At 42.5% G+C, this 21,526-nt stretch overlaps 1 protein-coding gene across 4 annotated transcripts in view; it reads right to left on the reverse strand.

Annotated features, from left to right (window-relative positions):
• LOC120917307 (AP-2 complex subunit alpha-2) overlaps positions 1-21,526 on the reverse strand; it is a 140,632-nt gene that overhangs the window by 38,290 nt on the left and 80,816 nt on the right. For all 4 annotated transcript variants that reach the window (XM_040328510.1, XM_040328513.1, XM_040328512.1 and 1 more), the window contains exons 5-9: positions 21,238-21,367; positions 16,729-16,830; positions 12,628-12,736; positions 5,227-5,377; positions 1,921-2,089 (exon numbers count right to left, since the gene is read on the reverse strand). In XM_040328510.1, coding sequence (XP_040184444.1) covers positions 1,921-2,089; positions 5,227-5,377; positions 12,628-12,736; positions 16,729-16,830; positions 21,238-21,367 — 661 coding nt within the window. The remainder of the gene's footprint in view (positions 1-1,920; positions 2,090-5,226; positions 5,378-12,627; positions 12,737-16,728; positions 16,831-21,237; positions 21,368-21,526) is intronic.

Below are 21,526 nucleotides of genomic sequence, written 5' to 3' on the forward strand. Positions count from 1 at the left end.
TTGCTTTAGCTATACTTTAAGAAGGCATTAGAACAAAAAGTTGTATTGGACAGCTGCACCCCGAACCAACGTAGCTTTATTAGTAAAAAATGGAAACAAGCACTACAAGCCACAGCAACGAAAACCAGGACAGCTGACGCGTTTCACACAACACTGAGCTATGAGTAAACACTAGTGTAGAGTGAAACGTGTCAGCTGTCCTTGTTTTCGTTGCTGTGGCTTGTTTCCATTTTTTACTAATAAAGCTACGGTGGTTCGGAGTGCGGCTGACCAATACATCTCTTTGTTCTAATTGCTACGTGCATTACCTGCACCCTTGGTTCCTGAGAGATAAACAGCCAACTTGACCTGCCTGGAGCGGCAATTTCTTTGCTCTTAAGAAGGCATTACATGGACCACAAATATACCGTATTTATCGGCGTATACCGCGCACTTTTTTGCCCTGAGAATCAGGGCAAAATCGTGGGTGCGCGGTATACGCCGATACCCGCGCCGAGTTTTGAATACTGCGCCGACATATACCGAGCGCAGTACACTCGGGTATAGTCGGCCAGTCTCGGCTCCTTCCGCACTCACGTCCTGGACGTGAGCGCGAGTGTTGCCGAGCCTGCCCGACAATACACGAGTGTACTGCGCTCGGTATATGTCGGCGCAGTATTCAAAACTCGGCGCGGGAAACGAGCGGGGAGGACGCCGCAGACTGGACCGGACCCGAAGAAGAGGACACCCGAAGCCCGCAGACGGACCCGACGAAGAGGACACCCGAAGCCGACGAAAAGGACACCCGAAGCCGCAGAAGGACGCCGGACCCGACGAAGAGGACACCCGAAGCCGCAGCCGGACCCGACGAGGCCGCCGATGGACGCCGCGCAAGACACCAAAACTGTAAGTACAAAAAAAACTTTTTCCACAGGATTGGGGGCCACTTTAGGGTTGCGCAGTATACGCGGGAGCGCGTTATACCGCGATAAATACGGGTAAATTAGGAATTATTTTCCCTCATCACCAATAGAAGGAGACTCTTCTCCCACTAACCACCAATGCAAGGGGCCCTTCACCTACTAACCCCCAATAGAAAAGGACATTTACAGTGTTTACTATATGTGCTTTTTTTGGCCATTATTATTTTTGTCAAATACACTAGGTACAGCGCATATATTATATGTTGTATTTAAACTTAGACAAGGAGTACACAGGTGAACACTCTACTAAAAGGGCTACTAATTGTTACTAGTAGCGCTTCATCGCTACAAACATGAAACTCTATGGAGTGAGGCATACAAGTAGTATACAACTATACCTCAGAAACAAAACACTTGTTTTGTCACCAATTTAAAAAGTTCCAGATTATACAATTACAATGGGAATCGTATTATTGATCTCACCTCCTCTATTATGATGTACAGTAACCGATTGCCATTTTGATTGGCTGAAGAGTACCAACTAGCTGTATGCTTACATAACAGCACAATAGTAGATCTTTTGTGTTTAACACCACACCAGTTATAAGAACAAAATGCTACTACTGATGCTACTACCACTATTACTGCTGCTATTACTACTACTATTATTTAAAGGGTAGCTGTCACAACAGTGGTTACCTGGCACAGTCAAGGCTACCATCCAGTACTGGCGGCTGCTACTGTCTCTCCTGGAGACGCTTTTGACTCTAGGAAAGACTTGCCAATGTTGGAGATACAGTTGTATGCCCTGGAGCCAGCTTTGCTTCTGAGAGTTCAGCAATAACAGCCCCCAGCACTGGAGTAAGATTCTTAGCTGTGACAAAAAAAACACACACACACACACACACACACACACACACACACACACACACACACACACACCTAGCAAATCTGATTTAACAAAACATTTGTACTAACAAACATTCTAATGACATGTGCATTCATATTGGCAGCTCACCTTTAGTGCATTGATTACAGTCTCAATGTGTGTCTTCACAGCCTCGTGTGAGAACTCGGAGCTGGCCAGGGTACACATGCTCTCCAATGCCAGGTAGCGCAGGTTGGTCTCCCGATGCTGCAGGAACTGGCCCAGCTGGTTGCATGCCCGGACCAGCAGATTGGGCTCACTGGAGAGCAGGATAGAAGAGACACATGGGCTATGTGTAATGGCCTGGTAGGCTGTAGTGCTGATATCTCCCTTCGGAGCTGCAGAATTGGAAAGACCTGAATGCAGGTGGCGTTTAAAGCTACAACAAAAGGTTGCTTGCTATGGACGAAGGCTTGCTCTCTTAACCCTCCCATCTGAAAACTCCTGCACTTTGCAGTGTGCGCAAAAAAAAAAAACGTTCTCGGTCATAAACACAAATGCCAATACCCACTTGCACATCTCTATGAATGTCCAAATTTAAGAGAATATAAGCTTGTGTTTACAACCGAGAACATCTGTCCCATCTCACAGGATCTGTGTGCATAAATTCCACAAAATATCCACAGGAGAGATCAAAGAGGGAAGGCTGGTGGGAACCCCGAACTCATGGAGTCTCTATGAAGGGCTCAGGCAGCTTCTTACTTTCCAGCTGTTAGGAAAGAAAAGCTCTAGGCTAAACAGGTAGACGAAGGGTAGAGGAGGGAATATTTGTTAAGCAGTACATTTTTTGGAAGTGCTACATGCATTAAAATAAAAAAAAAAAATCATGCTGGGTTGCATCCTCCTCTATTTTGCCCTAAAGGTTCTGTAAACAAGCTTGGCCTTGTATCAGATAATTACCCATAGCTATAGATAACTACAAGCAGGCAGTAGCCACTACACTACAATAAAAAAGGTGTTCAGCAGCCTATAAAGGTGATCTGCTGGACTAGAGGTATTCTATATCTTAGATATTCCCCTAAACCTCCACATTCCAATCCAACTATATTATCCAAACCTAAACATTACAAACCACTAAATCCAGAAAATTACACTGGACTTACAGGAAACCTTTATTAGAGGAATACATGGGCTTTTGTTTCGGTCTTTTTGCTCATCCTAATCAGAAGATTGCTCTTAAAGCAGGGGTTTCACCCTAAAAAAAAAAAAAAAATTCTACCATGCTATCCAGCATAGTAGCGCGTGCTACAGTATGCCTTTATTTTTTTTGGCGCCGTACTCACAGTTTAATCCCTTAGTTAAGTTTCAGACTTTCAGAGTAGGCGTTCCTAGGCAGAGGGGAAGATGATTGACGGCCGGCTGTGGCGCGTCACGCTTCCCGAAAATAGCCGAAATAGGACTTTGCTCTTCACGGCGCCTGCGCAGTCAGCTCCTAGTCTGTGCGCAGGCGCCGTATAGCGCCGTGAAGAGGCGAGTCCTACTTCGGCTCTTCTCGGGAAGCGTGACGCGCCATAGTCGGCCGTCAATCATGTTCCCCTCTGCATAGGAACGCCCATTCCCCGCGGGTGTCTGAAATTTAACTAGGGGATTAAACTGAGTACGGCACAAAAAAATAAATAAAGGCATACTTTAGCTGACGCTAGTATGCTGAATGGCAAGGTAGAAACTTGTTATTTAGGGTGAACCACCGCTTTAAAAGTGACTAGCGCACACACAGCCAGTGGCTGCTCAATAAAAAATAAAAAAAAGGCAGCACAAAATACTCCGGTAGCTCACATAACATGGGTCGCCTTTCTCTTTTTTCAATATTTTCTGTGTTATTGAAGGTAGACAAGAATACAGAAATGTAAGCCAAATATACAAGCTTTTACCAGGTCAAAGAACCGGAGTAAGTGTTTTGGCAGGATAGTCTAGTATTTTTAGAAAGTATGTCAATGTAATTCTCTGTAATTGTTTTCCAAATGATGGTGCACAAAGTCCAGGGCAACTAATTCAATTTCATTTTACTAATGAGCGGAAGGAGAATGCTCATTGATTACTATGGATTGTGGTACATTATAGCGGCTCTTTGCAGGCTCTTATTTAATAAGCATGACAATGCTTTCATTTATCAGCAGATTGGTATTTGCTGATCTCAGTGGGTATGTAATATGCATCACTTTACACTGTAATAAGCTAGGACTGTAATATAAACCTAAACAAAAAAAAAAACAAAAAAAAAAACACAACATAGCAAATCCAACTATGGAAGGATCCCATGCATCAAAAGGATTTTTTATGTATTTATTGTACAGTACAGGACACCAGGTTTCATCCATAATGGATGGGTTATATGCTGCATCTTTAGGTGACTGGACCCTTCTTGCATGTCTCCCAAAACTTTAACACTTCCTAAAACAAAAAATCTCCTCCACGCAATCCTCAGTTTTATGCTAGGGTTATTAAAGTGGAGCTCCACCTAAAAGTGGAAGTTCCTTTTGTTTGCCACCACTGCCTCATTTGGCACGTTTTGGGGTGGTAGGGGGAGCGGGTACCTGGTTTTGACAGGTACCAGCTCCAACTTCTGGGTAAGATCGATGCAGTAATTTCTGAGCATTTTCAGCCCCTCCACTTTCTCCCAGGTCCCAGAAGACGGGACCATTCAGAGAGCACAGCACGACTTGTGCAAAGCGCAGCAGGAAACTGGCTGTGAAGCCTAAAAAGGCTTCACTGCTGGTTTACCTTACTACGTCTCTTTTGGACCAAACAGACCTTTGCACAAGGTGTACTTGGAAGGCATATTTCCATTAGTATGTGCAGAGGAATTTCCATCCGCACCCAACATTCGACGGGGCATCTGCTCACCTTTTACATTTGGGGCTGGATCAGAAATTTTCTTTAAGTACCCTGAAAGGTCAGGTCTTGGCCCTTGTCTGTTTCAGAGACCCCCCAGGGATCAGTTGTGGTGGCAAAGTGTTCTGATTAAAAGCCTGTGTTCCTTCACTGTACAATAAAGAAAACTTGTTTTACTGTAACTGAAAATAGTGCTGTGGGTACTGTCTGCATGATAAAATTGAACAGAACATGGCACACAACTGCATTTGGTTAAAGTGTAATACTTTGTACAGCACTGTCAGCCACAAAGACTAAATTAGAAATATGGAGGGGTTATAGGAGGAAAACTCCAGCTTCTATACCCAAGCCTTATGCATTGTAGCAATGAAAAAAAAAAAAAAAAAATGTTGTTGCAAAAAAAAAAAATCTATCAAATGTCATTTCTAAAATCTGTTTAGTTCTAACAATAAGAAAGTGTTATAGAAAATGGCATTCAGGCCTCTAACACTGCTGATGCGAAAAAAAAAAAATACTGAAAGTCAAACTTTTTTAATAAGAATCTATAAATACATCTGAACTCACCTGTCATGGTAAATAATGAGGCTGATTGCCTCGAATAGCACAGCATTCTTGGCATTGGAGTGCTGCACCTTCTTGGATTTAGGAGGCTCCTGGGCTTTGTTCAGAATGGTTTCTAAGCACTCTGTAAGTCGTCCTCGCACAGCAGGGTCCTCTGTAACAGGAAGATGAAGACGAGTATCTCAGTGAAGGTTTATACATACAAGTGTTTTTAGGAATCGGTTGGTAAAAAGTCAAAATGAATATTTGACTTTTTGTTTAATAAAGTTTGCCCATATAAAGCTGCTTTACTGGCATGATGGTATCTCTGCAGTAGTTTTTCATACTCTTGCTCTGTCTAAATTGCTAGGCTGTTCTGATCAGGCAAAGGCTTCCATATTCCTTTTGAGCAGTGAAATGGCCTATTAGTGATGAGCCAATAGGAATCTATTGGGGGGCAGGCAAGCTTCGAAACTACAAGGAAGGATCAGATCTTTTCCGATCAGAAGAGATTAGGGTGGAGCGGGGATAATGCGACTTACTGCACCTTATGCCAGAGTAGATATAGGTCTACACTGGGCACACTGTGTGGTTTCAAAATTTATGATAATTTAGAAATTCTATAAATCATTTTAAAAATCGCATGACATAAAAAGTTACTGTATTGTTAGAAAACAGGCCACAGTGTCTTTTCCAAAAAGTATGGTAGATAACAGTGGGGGGTTGGATTTTTGATCTGCCAGTAAGATTCATTTCCTGGAGTACCACATAGGACTTAAGCTTCTTTAAATCCTAACAACTGGATTATATACAGCTGCCTCCATGTGACTAGACACAGGCTACTGGAACATCCCCCATATAACCTCTTCCACTCCCAGCTAGCCCCAGTTTTGCACCAAGCAATAGATAGGATGTAAGAACAGGGGGTCCCGAGACCTGTACTTACTACGGGAAATCAATTTTACTGGCAAGTCAAAATATTTTATTTTCCAAATGTAGTCAAGCTGAGGGGTGAGCAACATAGCAAACTAAGCCAACAGGCCCACATAACTAAATGGTTCAAGACCACTCTAAAAACGCAGAGTAGCCTATAACACCCTATGCCCAAAATTTGCATCAGAAGAGGTCTTAACATCCACATAATAAAACTTAAACAAGTACACAGAAGCCCAGGTGGCAGCATTGCAATCTGGGAAACTGATGCTTCATGGGCTTTTCAGCACCAACAGATCTATAAGTACCCCTCAAGGAAAGGAGGCCCCATATCCTTCAAACTATAGGCTCCAACAATCATTTGTCTAATCCACCTTGCCATGGTAGAACAGGATGCAGGAAGATCCTTGCATGAGCCCTCCTGAAGCACAAAAAGTATTTGATAGAAAGCAGTAGCTGAAGGGTAAATGCTCACAATGTTCACAATGCCCGGGCAGTGCTGGGAAATTTCTTTAGGATGCTTTGGAACAAGAATCAGGAAAGACAGGACCGTACCAGGGTAATGTAGATGGCAGAGACCACCTTGGGGAGGAAAGAGGCCATAGGCCCCTTTCACACTTGCACGACTTGTCATGCTACTTTGCATTTCTAAATCGTGTGACAAGTCGTCTCCCATGATTTCCAATGACAACCATTCATATTATGCAAAATCCAGGAACATGGGGAAAAGGAATCACCGCTCCAGGTGGATGTCTGGAAATGAAGCTCTCCTCAAGATTGAAACAGCAAGTGCAGGCTAGGCATATAGCAATTAGGTAAGGGAAAGTTCATGATGAATGATAATCCAAAAATACAAGCCACAGCAAATGGCTCCTGTGTTCCGTTGTATTTTTGGATTATTATCTCTTCTACAATAAAGGCATTTATTCCGAGTGCTGCTGTCGAGAACTTTCCCTTACCTAACTATTCATATTAGTACGACTTCAAGTTGGGCCGACTTCAAAAGTAGTCCCTGCACTGGTCCAACTTTGATGCGAGTTGAGGTCCATAGAAAATTGTGGTAAAATCACGGTATTGCGAAAGGGGCCTAAGGTCTCAAAATACTGTAACCTTAGATTGCACACTTTAAGGACTTTTCTTAGCCTTACAGGATAAGGATAATAATTAAATTAAGAGACTGCTCTTCCAGCTGTGATAGCAACCAGAAAGGCAACCTTGCATGAAAGGGAAAATCCCTAAATGTCTAGAAAAAAAAAAAAAAAGACTACCTGTAAAGCCGAAAGAACCAGCTTGAGGTCCCACAGGAAAACACAAAGCCAAACAGGAGGAAATACGTGTGCTACGCCCTGAACAAACTACGTAACTGGTGAGTGAGAGGCCAGAAGACTCTGAAATAGAAGATGACTGAGGTGACAGAATATGTCCCAAGGATTACTTTATGGAATTACGTTTTCTTGCACCAAAAAAAGTAGGACTTCAAGGTGCAATAGTAGACTTTGCTAAAAGCAGACTTCCTAGCCTTAAAAGCGTAGAAATTACAGAATCTGAGAAGCCCCTTTCCTTCAGGACCAATGCTTCAACAGCCATGCTGCTAAACCAGCAACGAGAAGTAGGATAAACCCTTGGCTCTTGGGACAGGAGGTATGGCAAGTGCAGAAGCGACCACATGCCAGAAGTCCAAGTATGAACATTCTAAACCAGGAGGCCAATATTTTAAGATTACAAAAGGTGTTTATGTCAGTAGCTGTTCATGTGGGTCCACCTGACATTTAGTTTATTTTAGAGCCCTGTTGGAAGAGGAGTGCCAAGCCACCGAAACACATTGCATGTCTGTTTGTCCTTTTTGTTCCTGTTGCAGAACCAATAAAACACCACTTTAAAAACTCTAGAAATGAAAAGTTGTTTGGGGCCCTCTTTGGGTTGAAATGCTGGTATCAGGGTATGTCCAAATACCAGCTACACCAGGCCCAATTTGGAGAATATCCTCCCTCTTGATCCTAAAAAGAAGGTAATGGAGTATCTAAAGCGGGGATATGCAATTAGCGGACCTCCAGCTGTTGCAGAACTACAAGTCCCATGAGGCATAGCAAGACTCTGACAGCCACAAGCATGACACCCAAAGGCAGAGGCATGATGGGAGTTGCAACAGCTGGAGGTCCCTAATTGCATATTCCTGATCTAGAGCGAAAGAAAGGCATAAAATAGGTTGTCCTAATTCTACAGAGTAACTAGAGCTTCCACTGCAAATGCCCAAAAGGTCCCTTGACTTGGCGACAAACTTGTCTAGTTTGCTGCTGAATCTGGATGCCAGAAATTCCACATCCGGAGTATCCCACCTGTGGCTAAGAGCCTGAAAGACCTCCAGAAGAAAAAGGGCCCATTCCCTCAGATCTAGGCACTAAGAAAATCCACTTAACAGTTTTCCATGCCCGGAATGTGAATGGTAGACAAGGCTGGAACATAAAACTGTTCCCAGGAAAATATCAAATGCGAGTCGCTTTGAGCGGTGTGGATCATGGTACCTTCCTGATGACCGAGGCATTGTCCGACTGGATTCTAATCGGCTATCCTTATAGGAGAGAAGTACACAGTGTTAAAAAGGGGCAACCAATATTGCTCCAAGTTTCAGAATGTTGACAGGAAGGTGAAATCCACTGCACTAAAGAGGGTATCCCAAGACAGCACTACAGATGGCAACTGTAATGAGAACTTTCCACAATTAAGGAGGAAAGATTTTCATAGCTCCAGAATTGGGTTGTTAATCCACAAGGCTAAGAATGGTCTGGCCCTAGGTGTCAATCCAAAAACAGAGTCTGTTTGTCCCATACTGACAGAATGTTCAGTTGCATTGGTCTAGCAGGGATCTCCAACTATGGCCCTCTAGCTGTTGCGGAACTACACGTCCCACGAGGCATTGTGACACTCTGACATTCACATACATGACTAAGCATGATAGGAATTGTAGTTCCTGAGCAATTGGAGGGCCATAGTTTGGAGACCCCTGGTCTAGAGTGACATTTCGCCTTATGGTACAGCCTTGAGGAAAGCCATTAAAAGACCCAGAACCCTCATGCAGGCACAAACCTGTACCACGTACAAAGAAACATCAACCATGTTTTTATCTGTCTGCATGGAGTTCAGCTTTACCGTTCCAAACCAAATACAAAATAGCCCCAACGCTTTTTTGTAAAGGGGGGGTGGAGACTGAAGAAAATCTGTTTTGCAAAAATTGGTAGCCCTAAGCTATTGTGTGCATAATCCAATTATATGATGGTACTGTCAGTTTCAGAAATGCATTTTCACGGTTGACACTGACCACACGCATGATTTCTGGAACAAAAATACATATGGTGACTTTGCAGAAAGGAGTAGGTGAATGGCACTGTATTCAAACAAAAAATGTAAAAATATTTAATCTTCCCTTTTAGCAGTAGTCAGACAAAATGCTTAAGCTTTTGATTATACAGTACAATCACACTGGAGAATTAAAGTAACTCTAGGTTCTCTGGATGAGGTTTTAATATATTACTCTTCTTTATATTATAAAAATTGCTTTGGCTTAAATACATTTTAAGCCAGAAGATTACAAAAAAAAACCCAAAGCATTATATATTTTTTGAAAGAAGAACCCTAGAGAATAAAACGGTGGTAGTTCTAATTGTTTTTTGTCACATGATATCATCTCAAAAGGACTAGGAAATGCAAAATGTCATTAAAAAAATTAAAACGAAAGTTAATTTTAGGTCACACAAAAGCAATCAATTACCACATTTTTGGGTAAAATAAAAAGCGGAGGTTGCACAAAGTAAATATATACTCGATGTGTCGAACCTTATAATTTGCGGGCGATGCTTTACCCCTATAGGTCATCAGTTTAGTGTTACAGAGGTCTTATGCTAGAAATATCGTTCTCCAGGTACATTGTAATTGTGTGATTACGTTAGTACGTGCAGATATGTGGAGGTGAGGGGGGTTGGTATTTTGTGCGTTTGGTTAACAATTTTTTTTACAATTTAAAATGTTTTATTTTATTTTTTCAACCACAAAAGCAACAAAAAGTCCACTATGTGATGATTTGTTTGTTTTTGTTTTACAGCGGGCCCTTTATTACAGAAACGACAGGCCTCCCCGGAAGATTAGACAGGTTTTTATGTCTTTTTTTTTTTTAAATGTCAGGTAATTGAATTGACCAACCGTTAAAAATTCCAGTTCACTAAAAGGCCCACCAGTTTCTGATTTAGAGCCCTTTCACACCTAGACCGCCCCACAGTCATGGTAAAGCGCAGCTAGTTATAGCAGCACTAAACAGCCGCTGCAGCGCCACTTTGAGAGCAGGAGCGGAGCACTTTTAACCCCAAAGAAGGGGTTAACAATGGGTTAAATGTTGCAGCGCTGCCGAAGAGCTTTCAGGTGCTTTGGCAGCGCTGCCCATTCATTTCAATGGGCAGGGTGGTTTGGGAGCGATGTATACACCGCTCCTAAACCACCCTAAAGATGCTGCTTGCAGGACTTTTCCAGTCCCGCAAGCGCACTACGCCAGTGTAAAAGCACTTGGGCTTTCACACTGGATTGGCATGGGAGAGAGTATTTAGGCACTTTACAGGCGCCATTTCTAGTGCCAAAATGCCTTAAAACTGCCTCAGTGTGAAAGAGGACTTAAAGTTCTTACCAAATTGGAAACTGGCTGGTGGGTGGTTAGGCGCCTGTATGTATCCTGCATTTCCAGCCGTCTTCTCACTTCCTGTTCATAATACAGTATTCTTCACTGAGGAGTACAAGGTTTCTCCCCTTATCACTACCCATTTGGCAGCTCTTAGCCCCCCTAAGGGCCTTGTCTTTCCTCCCAAGAGAGATTGTCCCGATTCTTGCCCAATCCACTTTTTCAAATAGTCTTGAACGCTTTCAAGTGACTAATTTATTCTTATTTAGTGTGGGCATTTTAGTAATTTTAAGATTTAGATCTTTAGATCTTAATATGGCAATGTGGAGGCGTTCTTTCCACAGATGGTGTACAGAACGCCACCCAGAAATGTAATTTCCTGCTTGTGTGATTGGCCGATTATTTTAGAAGTCTGCACCAAGATACAAGTCAGATGTTGGACATCCTCTGCACCAAAAATTTTTTGGTGCAGCCGATTGATAATTATAAAGTCACTCCAATTCACTTTGCACATAGACACAAATAGCCATTTCTTCCGATCTTAAAGCGGTGGTTCCCCCTTAAAAACAACTTTTTTTTATTCCACTGCCCCCCCACATTCCATCACGATTATGGCTATTTTTTTTTTCCTGCTGTACATACCATAGTACAGCATCTTCACCCGTGCATCCGGGTCACGAGTCCCGCGGGAGTGGGTGTTCCTCACATGGTGTTGATTGGCGAAAGGAGCCGAACGGCGATGCGCATGCGCAGTATAGCGTCAATCAACAGCATGTGAGGAACACCCACTCCCGCGGGACTCGCAACCCGGATGCACGGGTGAAGATGCTGTACTAAAGGTATGTACAGCAGGAAAAAAATAATAATAGCCTTAATCATGATGGAATGTGGGGGGGCAGTATAATAAAAAAAAGTTGTTTTTAAGGGGGAACCACCGCTTTAAGGTAGGAATCTGCACCAAAATTTGATAAAATTCTTGCAATGTACACACAAAAGGGGATTTTTTTTATTTTATTTTTAAAGCGGTTGTATACCCTTTTGAACCACTTCCACCTACAGGTAATCCTACATTAAGGCTTACATGTAGGTGCTTGCAATATCTCCTTAACCTATATGGTTAAGGAGATATTTGCAGAAAATCGGGACCGGTGTCTACAGCACATGTGCGCCATAGGCAACGGCGCAGGCGCACTGAGTGCGCCGGCTCTTGAATCGGAGCCTGCAGAAAAGTGCCGGAAATGTGCGCATGTGAAGTCATTGTCGCTGCCATGATACCCGGAGTGACTTCCGGGTAACGCCGCTCTGGAGGACGTGTCCGAGGACCGCTGCGGGGCTTTGATCTAAGGCAAGTAATTGATAATGAGCCAGTATGCTAGTCATACTAGCTCATTATGCCTTTGCCTTGTAGGTTTTTTTTCTGGGTATACAGTCGCTTTAAGTGGAGTTACTCTTTAAAGTATAATAAAATTAGTAATGAAAGCATGTAATAAAATGTGTTTAACGACTGGTCATGGAGTGTACCCTCTTTGTACAAGTTCTAAATGTGGGAAACCTTAGGCACAGCAGAAATTGCACATGAAACTGACCAAGACATAAGATAAGGCTGCATGCTTTACAAGAGCTCTTTGGAGCTATTCTTCATTACATAAGGTGTGTTGTAGACATTTATAAAAGAGGATATAGCTAAATGTACGACAAAGAATACTACATGGTTGACATGAACTTTTTCTGTCTGTAAATTAAAACCGCTACATTAGTTTGAATAAGGTGCAAATGTGTCAAAAAGAACGAATATATGATTGCTTGCACACCGGTCCCTGACCCATTGTTACCTGGGGGAGGATAACACTGTAAAAGCCTTAGCAGTTTCACGGAGAGCCAGGGAGCTGGAACAAAGTAGTATGTGTAATCCTGCAGGTCTGTGGAAGCCGAAGTGACAATCTAAAAATGGAAAAAGCACATAAAATAGTTTTCAATGACAATACACAGGTAAAAATGAAATAAATGTCTAAATGCAGCCAAGGGATGGCACCTTGGCACACAGAGATAGGCTTTATACAGTTAGGAAAATGTACAACAAAGTCAGTTACTACGCAGAGATACATGGGAAACAAACTGCCACCTACATAAATTAAATTAACCACTTGACTCCCAGGCCAATTCTGACATTTCTCTCGTACATGTAAACATCTGCATTTTTTGCCAGAAAATGACTTGGAACCCCCAAACATTGTATTTTGACTTTAAGCAAAGGACCTGCAGAATAAAATGGGTGTTGCAATTTTCTAATTGCACATAATATTTGCGCAGCAGTTTTTTTAAATGCAAATAAAACCAAAAATACATTTATTGAATTGTAGTGAACACAAACCAAAAAAATATCACGTTGATTTAAAAAAAAAAAAAAATCGGATGAAACACACTCAGGCGTCAACATGCTCTGCACATGCTCAGTTGCCCTCAATTCTCAGCGCCGTGCCTAAAATAAGAGCCATTAGAGGCAGATCAGAACACAGCTTTAAGATTTATTGTTGCTGAAGGGGGAAGAAAGCAACAGGAATAACACGGACTGTGCTAAGGGAACACAGATTAGAGAGGGAAGAAAAAAAAAAAAGGAGGCGACAGGACAAACTTTGCTGCCAGGGAGACACAAAGTAGTTAGACTGTCAAGGTTAGTGGCATAGCCCATCTCAAATATTCTCTCCTTTCCCCTTCAACACTGTAAGGCCCGTTTCACACGGGCTTCATCTTGTATAAGAGCAACGTAAACAGTAACCTTTGATAAAGCATTTGCCGAGCTTTCGGTAAGCTTTGTTGAAGCTTTTAAACTACTATTTAGCTCCAGTTTGTAATGCTGAACACAGATCCTATGGGAGTGTTAATTGCCACTTTAAGCAAGCTGCTAGTAGGATTCAGCACTTCTTGAAGCTTGCTGAAAGCCTGCTAGCAGCTTGCTTAAAGTGGCAATCACTTACAAACTGGAGCTCAATGGTACATAAACTTCAACAATTCTTGCCAAAGCTTTCTGTTCACATCACATTGCTTTTAGACAAGCTGAAGCCTGTGTGAAACAGGCCTAAAGCTTTTGTCAGCCTTGCTCTCTAACCTTGCCAAAGCATACAATGAGGCTGGAAATGCACATATTGAATTTGAACAAAGTGACAGTTTGAGACGAAAGTGAGGGGGAGAGTTTCCAGTAAAGAATGGACTACTCTGAGCTTCAACAAAATGGCACCTTCCAGCAGAAGCAATGCTGGAGGCAATTTACAGCACACACTATTTTTAGGAGCATAATTATTAATGTAGAATTTATGTTCTTTTGGTAAAGAAATACATTGATATCAAACGGTTATGGGTAAAGTTCTGCACCATTGCCAACAAATATTTAGAACTGAAAAAGTAGAATTAAACTAAAATAAAATGTTTAAAAAAGCTTGGTTATACTGAAAGTAATAAAACTACTGTGTGGTGGGACAACCAAATACTTTTAAAATGCAAAATGTCAACTTTGCAATGGCCAGGACGAGAGCCTGTTCAATGCTCTGCCGTTCAAAGTGCCGCGGTCTGTACAGCTTTTTGGGCTATAGAACAAGGCTATAGAGGGAAGTGTGATGCGCATTTTATTGCATCAGACAGATTTTTTGTAAGTAAACTATATTATAGTGTTCGTCTTCAGGACTTCTCCCGAGTCTTTGCCATCCTCTAGAACTCACTACCCCAATCTGTCCAGTTATCTCCTACTCTGTCTACTTTTAGACGAGCCCATAAAAATCATCTCTTCAGGGAGGCCTATCCTGCTTCCAGCTAACAACCAACTCTTATATCTCTTAGGCTGCATTCACATCTAGGCGGACAAAATCGCGGCGTTTTGTCCCGCGAATTGCGGCGACAATAGCGGCGTTTTGTACCGCGATTTGCGGCGACAAAACGCCGCGATTGTCCGCCTAGATGTGCCCCTAGATTGTCCCCCTATGGAGATGGTTCCCATCTCCTATGCCGAACGCCGAAAGCCGCCTGAAAAAAAGGTCCGGGACTTTTTTTCAGGCGGCAGGCGTTTGGCTTTGAGATGTGAACCATCTCCATAGAGGGCAATGTTAAATCATCCCTCTGGCATGTCGGGGCGGCACACTACAGGCGACAAAACGCCTAGGTGTGAATGGGCTCTTAAGGTCATCCCTCATAGTTCCTACCTTTTGTTTCACCAGACCCTCCTCCTTAGATTGTAAGCTCACAGGAGCAAGGCCCCTCTAACCCTCGTTTTGAATTGTACTGTTGGTGTATTGTCTCCCTATACATTGTAAAGCGCTGCGCAAACTGTTGGCACTATATAAATCTTGTATAGTAATATTAAATTAGCGTACAGACACTTCATGTGACTGTACAGCAGTGCTGTGCTTCTGTGCAGTGACATGCAGCAGCATGTAGAGTGGCGTGATATCATGAAAACATGTTGCATAATATTGTATTGCTCTGGAACCCAGCTACCTGTGGGTCAGAAAATCTGACCGACACCTTCTCTACTAACATTGGATGTAACAATGTGCAAGAATCTGTGCCGTGTCCCCTTGGTAACATTCTTTTGGATGAAACGCATCGGGCGGGACATTTGGCGATAATGTTATGTTGCTGTGCAACTCCAGGTCGCCAGCGGCTGTCCAAGTGAGTGTTTATCCTGTTTTTTTACTACGGGAACAATACATTTACCACACTAGGAAAATCTATCTAGGCTCCTGGTGAGATTTTTTTGTTCTCAGCTGGGCTCCTACTCCTGCAGGCAGCTCTAGTATGCTGCAATATCGCCAGAGGTTTTTCTACTCCGGTTTAAGGTGCATTTGCTGCTCTGACAGCAGCCATTCGTTCTGGTGAGTCTAATGCAGGGCTCGACAAATCCCGAGCGCCAGGTCGCCATGGCGACTAGAAATAGGTCCTGGCGACTTGGCTTGGAAGCTGGCGCCATCTGGTGGTGAGCCGTTGGTATTACAAGTTATTACCACCAGATGTGTAAGCTGGCACCATCTTGTGGTGGCCGTTGGTATTACAAGTTAAGCATTACAAGTTAAACAGCAATTCTAATATAATTTTTCACTAATTTTCACTGCCATCTTCTTCCCTCTAATTAGAACCCCCAAACATTATATATATTTTTTATCCTAACACCCTAGAGAATAAAATGGCGATCGTTGCAATACTTTCTGTCATGCCGTATTTGCGCAGCGGTCTTACAAGCGCACTTTTTTGGGAAAAGATTTCACTTTTTTTAATAAAAAAATAAGACAACAGTAAAAAGTTATCCCCATTTTTTTTAATATTATGAAAGATAATGTTACACCGAGTAAATGCATACCCAACATGTCACGCTTCAAAATTGCGTCCGCTCGTGGAATGCCGACAAACTTTTACCCTTTAAAATCTTCATAGGCGACGTTTAAAAAAAATCTACAGGTTGCATGTTTTGAGTTACAGAGGAGGTCTAGGGCTAGAATTATTGCTCTCTCTCTACCAATCGCGGCGATACCTCACATGTGTGGTTTGAACACTGTTTACATATGCGGGCGCTGCTCACGTATGTGTTCGCTTCTGCGCACAAGCTCATCGGGACAGGGCGCGTTTTCTGGCTCCTAACTTTTTTACCTGGCTCCTAGATTCCAAGCAAATTTGTCAAACCCTGGTCTAATGTTCATTTGCTGGTGGACGTTTGACACACTCTTCCAAGTTCACTGGATTGGTGGCTTCACATTAATACCTTCCATTTATATATGCATTTGAACTATGCTTTGTCACTAGCTATACCTAAATATGGACTACTTGCACCAATATTGGCTAAATAGCCAGAAAAATATATTTTATGAAGCAAAGATTTAATAAAAAATCAAGCACATGGTACCAAGCAGAGAAAGGTCTGGCATTTGAAAGTATAACTCAAACAAGGTTACCCTGCTCAGTCGTGACACTGCCAGCGAAACTGAAGTTTTAAACTCTTCGGGATTCTTCTGTGCCAGGGTGGTGATCAGACTGGTAGCAGCAGTTACTACACCCTGCAAGAGAAATAAAGGAGGATTCATTACATTAATATTCTGATATTCATATTTTCCAGAAAAGATACAAGTTTGTTTCATTAATGAGACTAAACTGCAAACGCTGACCATATTTAACTATGAATGGGAAGGTGTCAAGCCCCACCCCCTAGCATACTCCCAAAATATGCTTATGGGTGAAAGTTGTGCACACGTGGCTACAACTTTTTTCCATAAGGTGGTGCCCAATTACACAGACTTTTTTTCCAATGGAATTAAGCATGCAAGAACTTTAGACAACTAAAAAAGCTTGTAACTGTATGACCTTACAAACGCACATAAAATGTCTGCGACTAAATCTGAATTATAATTGGCCATGCACAGGATACAAACAACTGAAACCTCAGGCCAACACTGAGGAAAAAATAACGCAAATTATTGAATTGAACAATTAGCAACGATATTTCTACTACAATTAGCCACTATCCAGGACCAAAACCGGTCTGGATGCATGGGTGTAGTAAAAGAAAATGAATCGATAGCCAAACCCAAAATCAAAATCAAAAGTGTAATATGTTGCAGAATACCGTTTTTTGAATGTGGTGGCTGCATTAGTGTTGTATTTTCAGGACTATTCTATCTACCTTCTATTTTCAAGGTGCATTTTCTGCAACTACAGAAAATATTCTACTGAATTCCACTGTCCATATTCCTTCCTGTACACTGAACTGATACAGTGAGGAAAATAAGTATTTGAACACCCTGCTATTTTGCAAGTTCTCCCACTTGGAAATCATGGAGGGGTCTGAAATTGTTATCGTAGGTGCACGTCCACTGTGAGAGACATAATCAAAAAAAAAAATCCAGAAATCACAATGTATGATTTTTTTAACTATTTATTTGTATGATACAGCTGCAAATAAGTATTTGAACACCTGAGAAAATCAATGTTAATATTTGGTACAGTAGCCTTTGTTTGCAATTACAGAGGTCAAACGTTTCTTGGAGTTTTTCACCAGGTTTGCACACACAGGAGGAGGGATTTTGGCCCACTCCTCCACACAGATCTTCTCTAGATCAGTCAGGTTTCTGGGCTGTCGCTGAGAAACACGGAGTTTGAGCTCCCTCCAAAGATTCTCTATTGGGTTTAGGTCTGGAGACTGGCTAGGCCACGCCAGAACCTTGATATGCTTCTTACAGAGCCACTCCTTGGTTATCCTGGCTGTGTGCTTCGGGTCATTGTCATCTTGGAAGACCCAGCCTCGACCCATCTTCAAAGCTCTAACTGAGGGAAGGAGGTTGTTGCCCAAAATCTCGCAATACATGGCCCCGGTCATCCTCTCCTTAATACAGTGCAGTCGCCCTGTCCCATGTGCAGAAAAACACCCCCAAAGCATGATGCTACCACCCCCATGCTTCACAGTAGGGATGGTGTTCTTGGAATGGTACTCATCATTCTTCTTCCTCCAAACACGGTTAGTGGAATTATGACCAAAAAGTTCTATTTTGGTCTTATCTGACCACATGACTTTCTGCCATGACTCCTCTGGATCATCCAAATGGTCATTGGCAAACTTAAGACGGGCCTTGACATGTGCTGGTTTAAGCAGGGGAACCTTCCGTGCCATGCATGATTTCAAACCATGACGTCTTAGTGTATTACCAACAGTAACCTTGGAAACGGTGGTCCCAGCTCTTTTCAGGTCATTGACCAGCTCCTCCCGTGTAGTCCTGGGCTGATTTCTCACCTTTCTTAGGATCATTGAGACCCCACGAGGTGAGATTTTGCATGGAGCCCCAGTCCGAGGGAGATTGACAGTCATGTTTAGCTTCTTCCATTTTCTAATGATTGCTCCAACAGTGGACCTTTTTTCACCAAGCTGCTTGGCAATTTCCCCGTAGCCCTTTCCAGCCTTGTGGAGGTGTACAATTTTGTCTCTAGTGTCTTTGGACAGCTCTTTGGTCTTGGCCATGTTAGTAGTTGGATTCTTACTGATTGTATGGGGTGGACAGGTGTCTTTATGCAGCTAATGACCTCAAACAGGTGCATCTAATTTAGGATAATAAATGGAGTGGAGGTGGACATTTTAAAGGCAGACTAACAGGTCTTTGAGGGTCAGAATTCTAGCTGATAGACAGGTGTTCAAATACTTATTTGCAGCTGTATCATACAAATAAATAGTTAAAAAATCATAAATTGTGATTTCTGGATTTTTTTGGATTATGTCTCTCACAGTGGACATGCACCTACGATGACAATTTCAGACCCCTCCATGATTTCCAAGTGGGAGAACTTGCAAAATAGCAGGGTGTTCAAATACTTATTTTCCTCACTGTATATCTAAGCAAGTAGGCCTAGCTCAGATATGCTTTAGAGGCATTATTTCCTTTTGGTTATACACGAAAGGTTCTCTTCAGCTGCATGCTCATGAGAAAATAGAAAACTTTTTGTATTTGCAAGCCTATAGCCGTCTACGGAGGCATAAAACTGTTTTTAGGCAACCAACACGTGATCCAACCTCTTTTAACCGTACTAAAGCGGTTGAAAGTTTCTAAATAGGCGAGAGAACTTTCTTGCAACCAACTATTCTGTGTGCGTGTTTTTCTTCCCGTGTATACAGTACAGGCTTCACCAATTGTATAATAGTATACAGAACGCTTCTAACTTTATTATATCAAATATTTTATTACTGTATATACTTGAGTATAAGCCAACCCGAATATAAGCCGAAGCACCTAATTTTACCCCAAAAAACTGGGAAAACTTAGTGACTCGAGTAAAGGCCTAGGGTGAGAATGCAGCAGCTACTGTAAGTGGAAAAGAGGGTCAACAATGCCCATTTGCACGCCTCACTGTGCCGATCTGTGTACCCGATTATCTGTGACATGCATATTCAGACAGCGGGCGTCCAGTGTTAAAAAGTCACGCCTCCTCCTCGCCCTGTTCCATGATAGGCGGAACACTCAGTTTCCCAGCAGACACTGTGGGCTAGATTCAGCAACGATTTACGCCGGCGTATCCATAGATACGCCGGGTAAATTCAAAGCTGCGCCGGCGCATCTTCTTTCTGTATTCAGAAAGCAAGATACGCCGACATTAGCCTAAGATACGACTGGCATAAGTCTCTTACGCCGTCGTATCTTAGGGTGCATTCTCACGCTGGTCGCTAGGTGATGCTTCCGTTGTTTTCGGCGTAGAGTATGCAAATTACATAGTTACGCCAATTCACAAACGTACGTGCGCCCGGCGGTAGTTTTTTACGACGTTTGCGTAAGGCTTTTTTGGCGTAACGTTGCTCCTGCTATTAGGTGGCGCAGCCAAATGTTAAGTATGGACGTCGTTCCCGCTTCGAAATTTTAATTTTTTGCGTTGTTTGCGCAAGTCATTCGCGAATAGGGCTGGACGTAATTTACGTTCACGTCGAAACCAATGACATCCTTGCGACGTCATTTGAAGCAATGCACACTGGGATATGTACACGGACGGCGCATGCGCCGATTGTAAAACACGTCAATCACGTCAGGTCATCACATATTAGCATAAAACATGGCCCCCCTTCCACATTTGAATTACGCGGGCTTACGCCGGCCCCATTTTCGCTACGCCGCCGCAACTTACGGAGCAAGTGCTTTGTGAATACTGCACTTGCTCCTGTAAGTTGCGGCAGCGTAGCGTAAATACGATACGCTGCGCCGCCGTAAGAAGGGGCGCAGCTACCTGAATCTAGCCCTGTGTGTTCAGTGTTCCCCCTATCACGGACGTCCTCTCGTCTTTCACAAACAGTGTTCCGCCCATCACGGAACAGGACGAGGAGGCAGCGTGATTTTTTTAACACTGGACGCCCGCCGTATGAATATGCATGTCACGGACTCGGGTACAAAGATTCGAGTAGAAGCCAAGGGGGGCATTTTTAGCCTAAAAAATGGCTGAAAAACTAAGCTTATACAGTAGTGGTCTCAGCTAACATCTGTGAACTACAAAAGAACACCTCCCTATGTAGGAGTTAGCAGTGCAGAGCAGCCAAGTGCCAACCACGGCTCCCCAAATGGAGTGAGTGGACAAAGCCAGAGGACAGGCATTGTGTTAGATGTAAGATAAAAGAAAAATGGTCTAAAAAAAATAAAAATAAATAAACAAAATAAAAAGGGGGAAAAAAAACAACTAGCAGCCACCACATCCAAGGAGCTACAATAAATTACATTTTTGTTTTAACATGCACTTTAAAAATAGAAGTACTTTCTTAAACCTGACCAGCTTGTAAAGAATGGTTTTCCATCAAATGTCTACAAGTACTGTAACGTTTTGCAACATACAGATTTTAATAGAACCCATAAAAGTTTTAGAATGAGACCCATTTAGTTTTTAGGTAATAAAAATAAATAACACAAATGTCGATAAAACACAAGCCCATCTTCTGACTGCCTTACCAGGTGCTGATCATTAAGCAGATGAACCACTCGTGAAGTCCACTCATTTGTGAGCACCAGGTCCGGAGAGGTACGGTACAGACGCAGAAGGCAGAGGGCAGCGCTCTGTTTAACGCTATCCATGGTGTCTCTGGTAACATACAGAAAATACTGAGCAAATCAAAGCAAACACTACAGGTGTAAAATAGTTTATTACAGTTTAAAATATCCAACTAGAATACTATAATAGAATGGCGAAAAAATTTTAATGACTTGAGCAATAATCAGTTTTAGATTAAACTGCTGAGAA

This window comes from Rana temporaria, chromosome 11, assembly GCF_905171775.1.
Source record: "Rana temporaria chromosome 11, aRanTem1.1, whole genome shotgun sequence".
NCBI classification, from domain to species: Eukaryota; Metazoa; Chordata; class Amphibia; order Anura; family Ranidae; genus Rana; species Rana temporaria.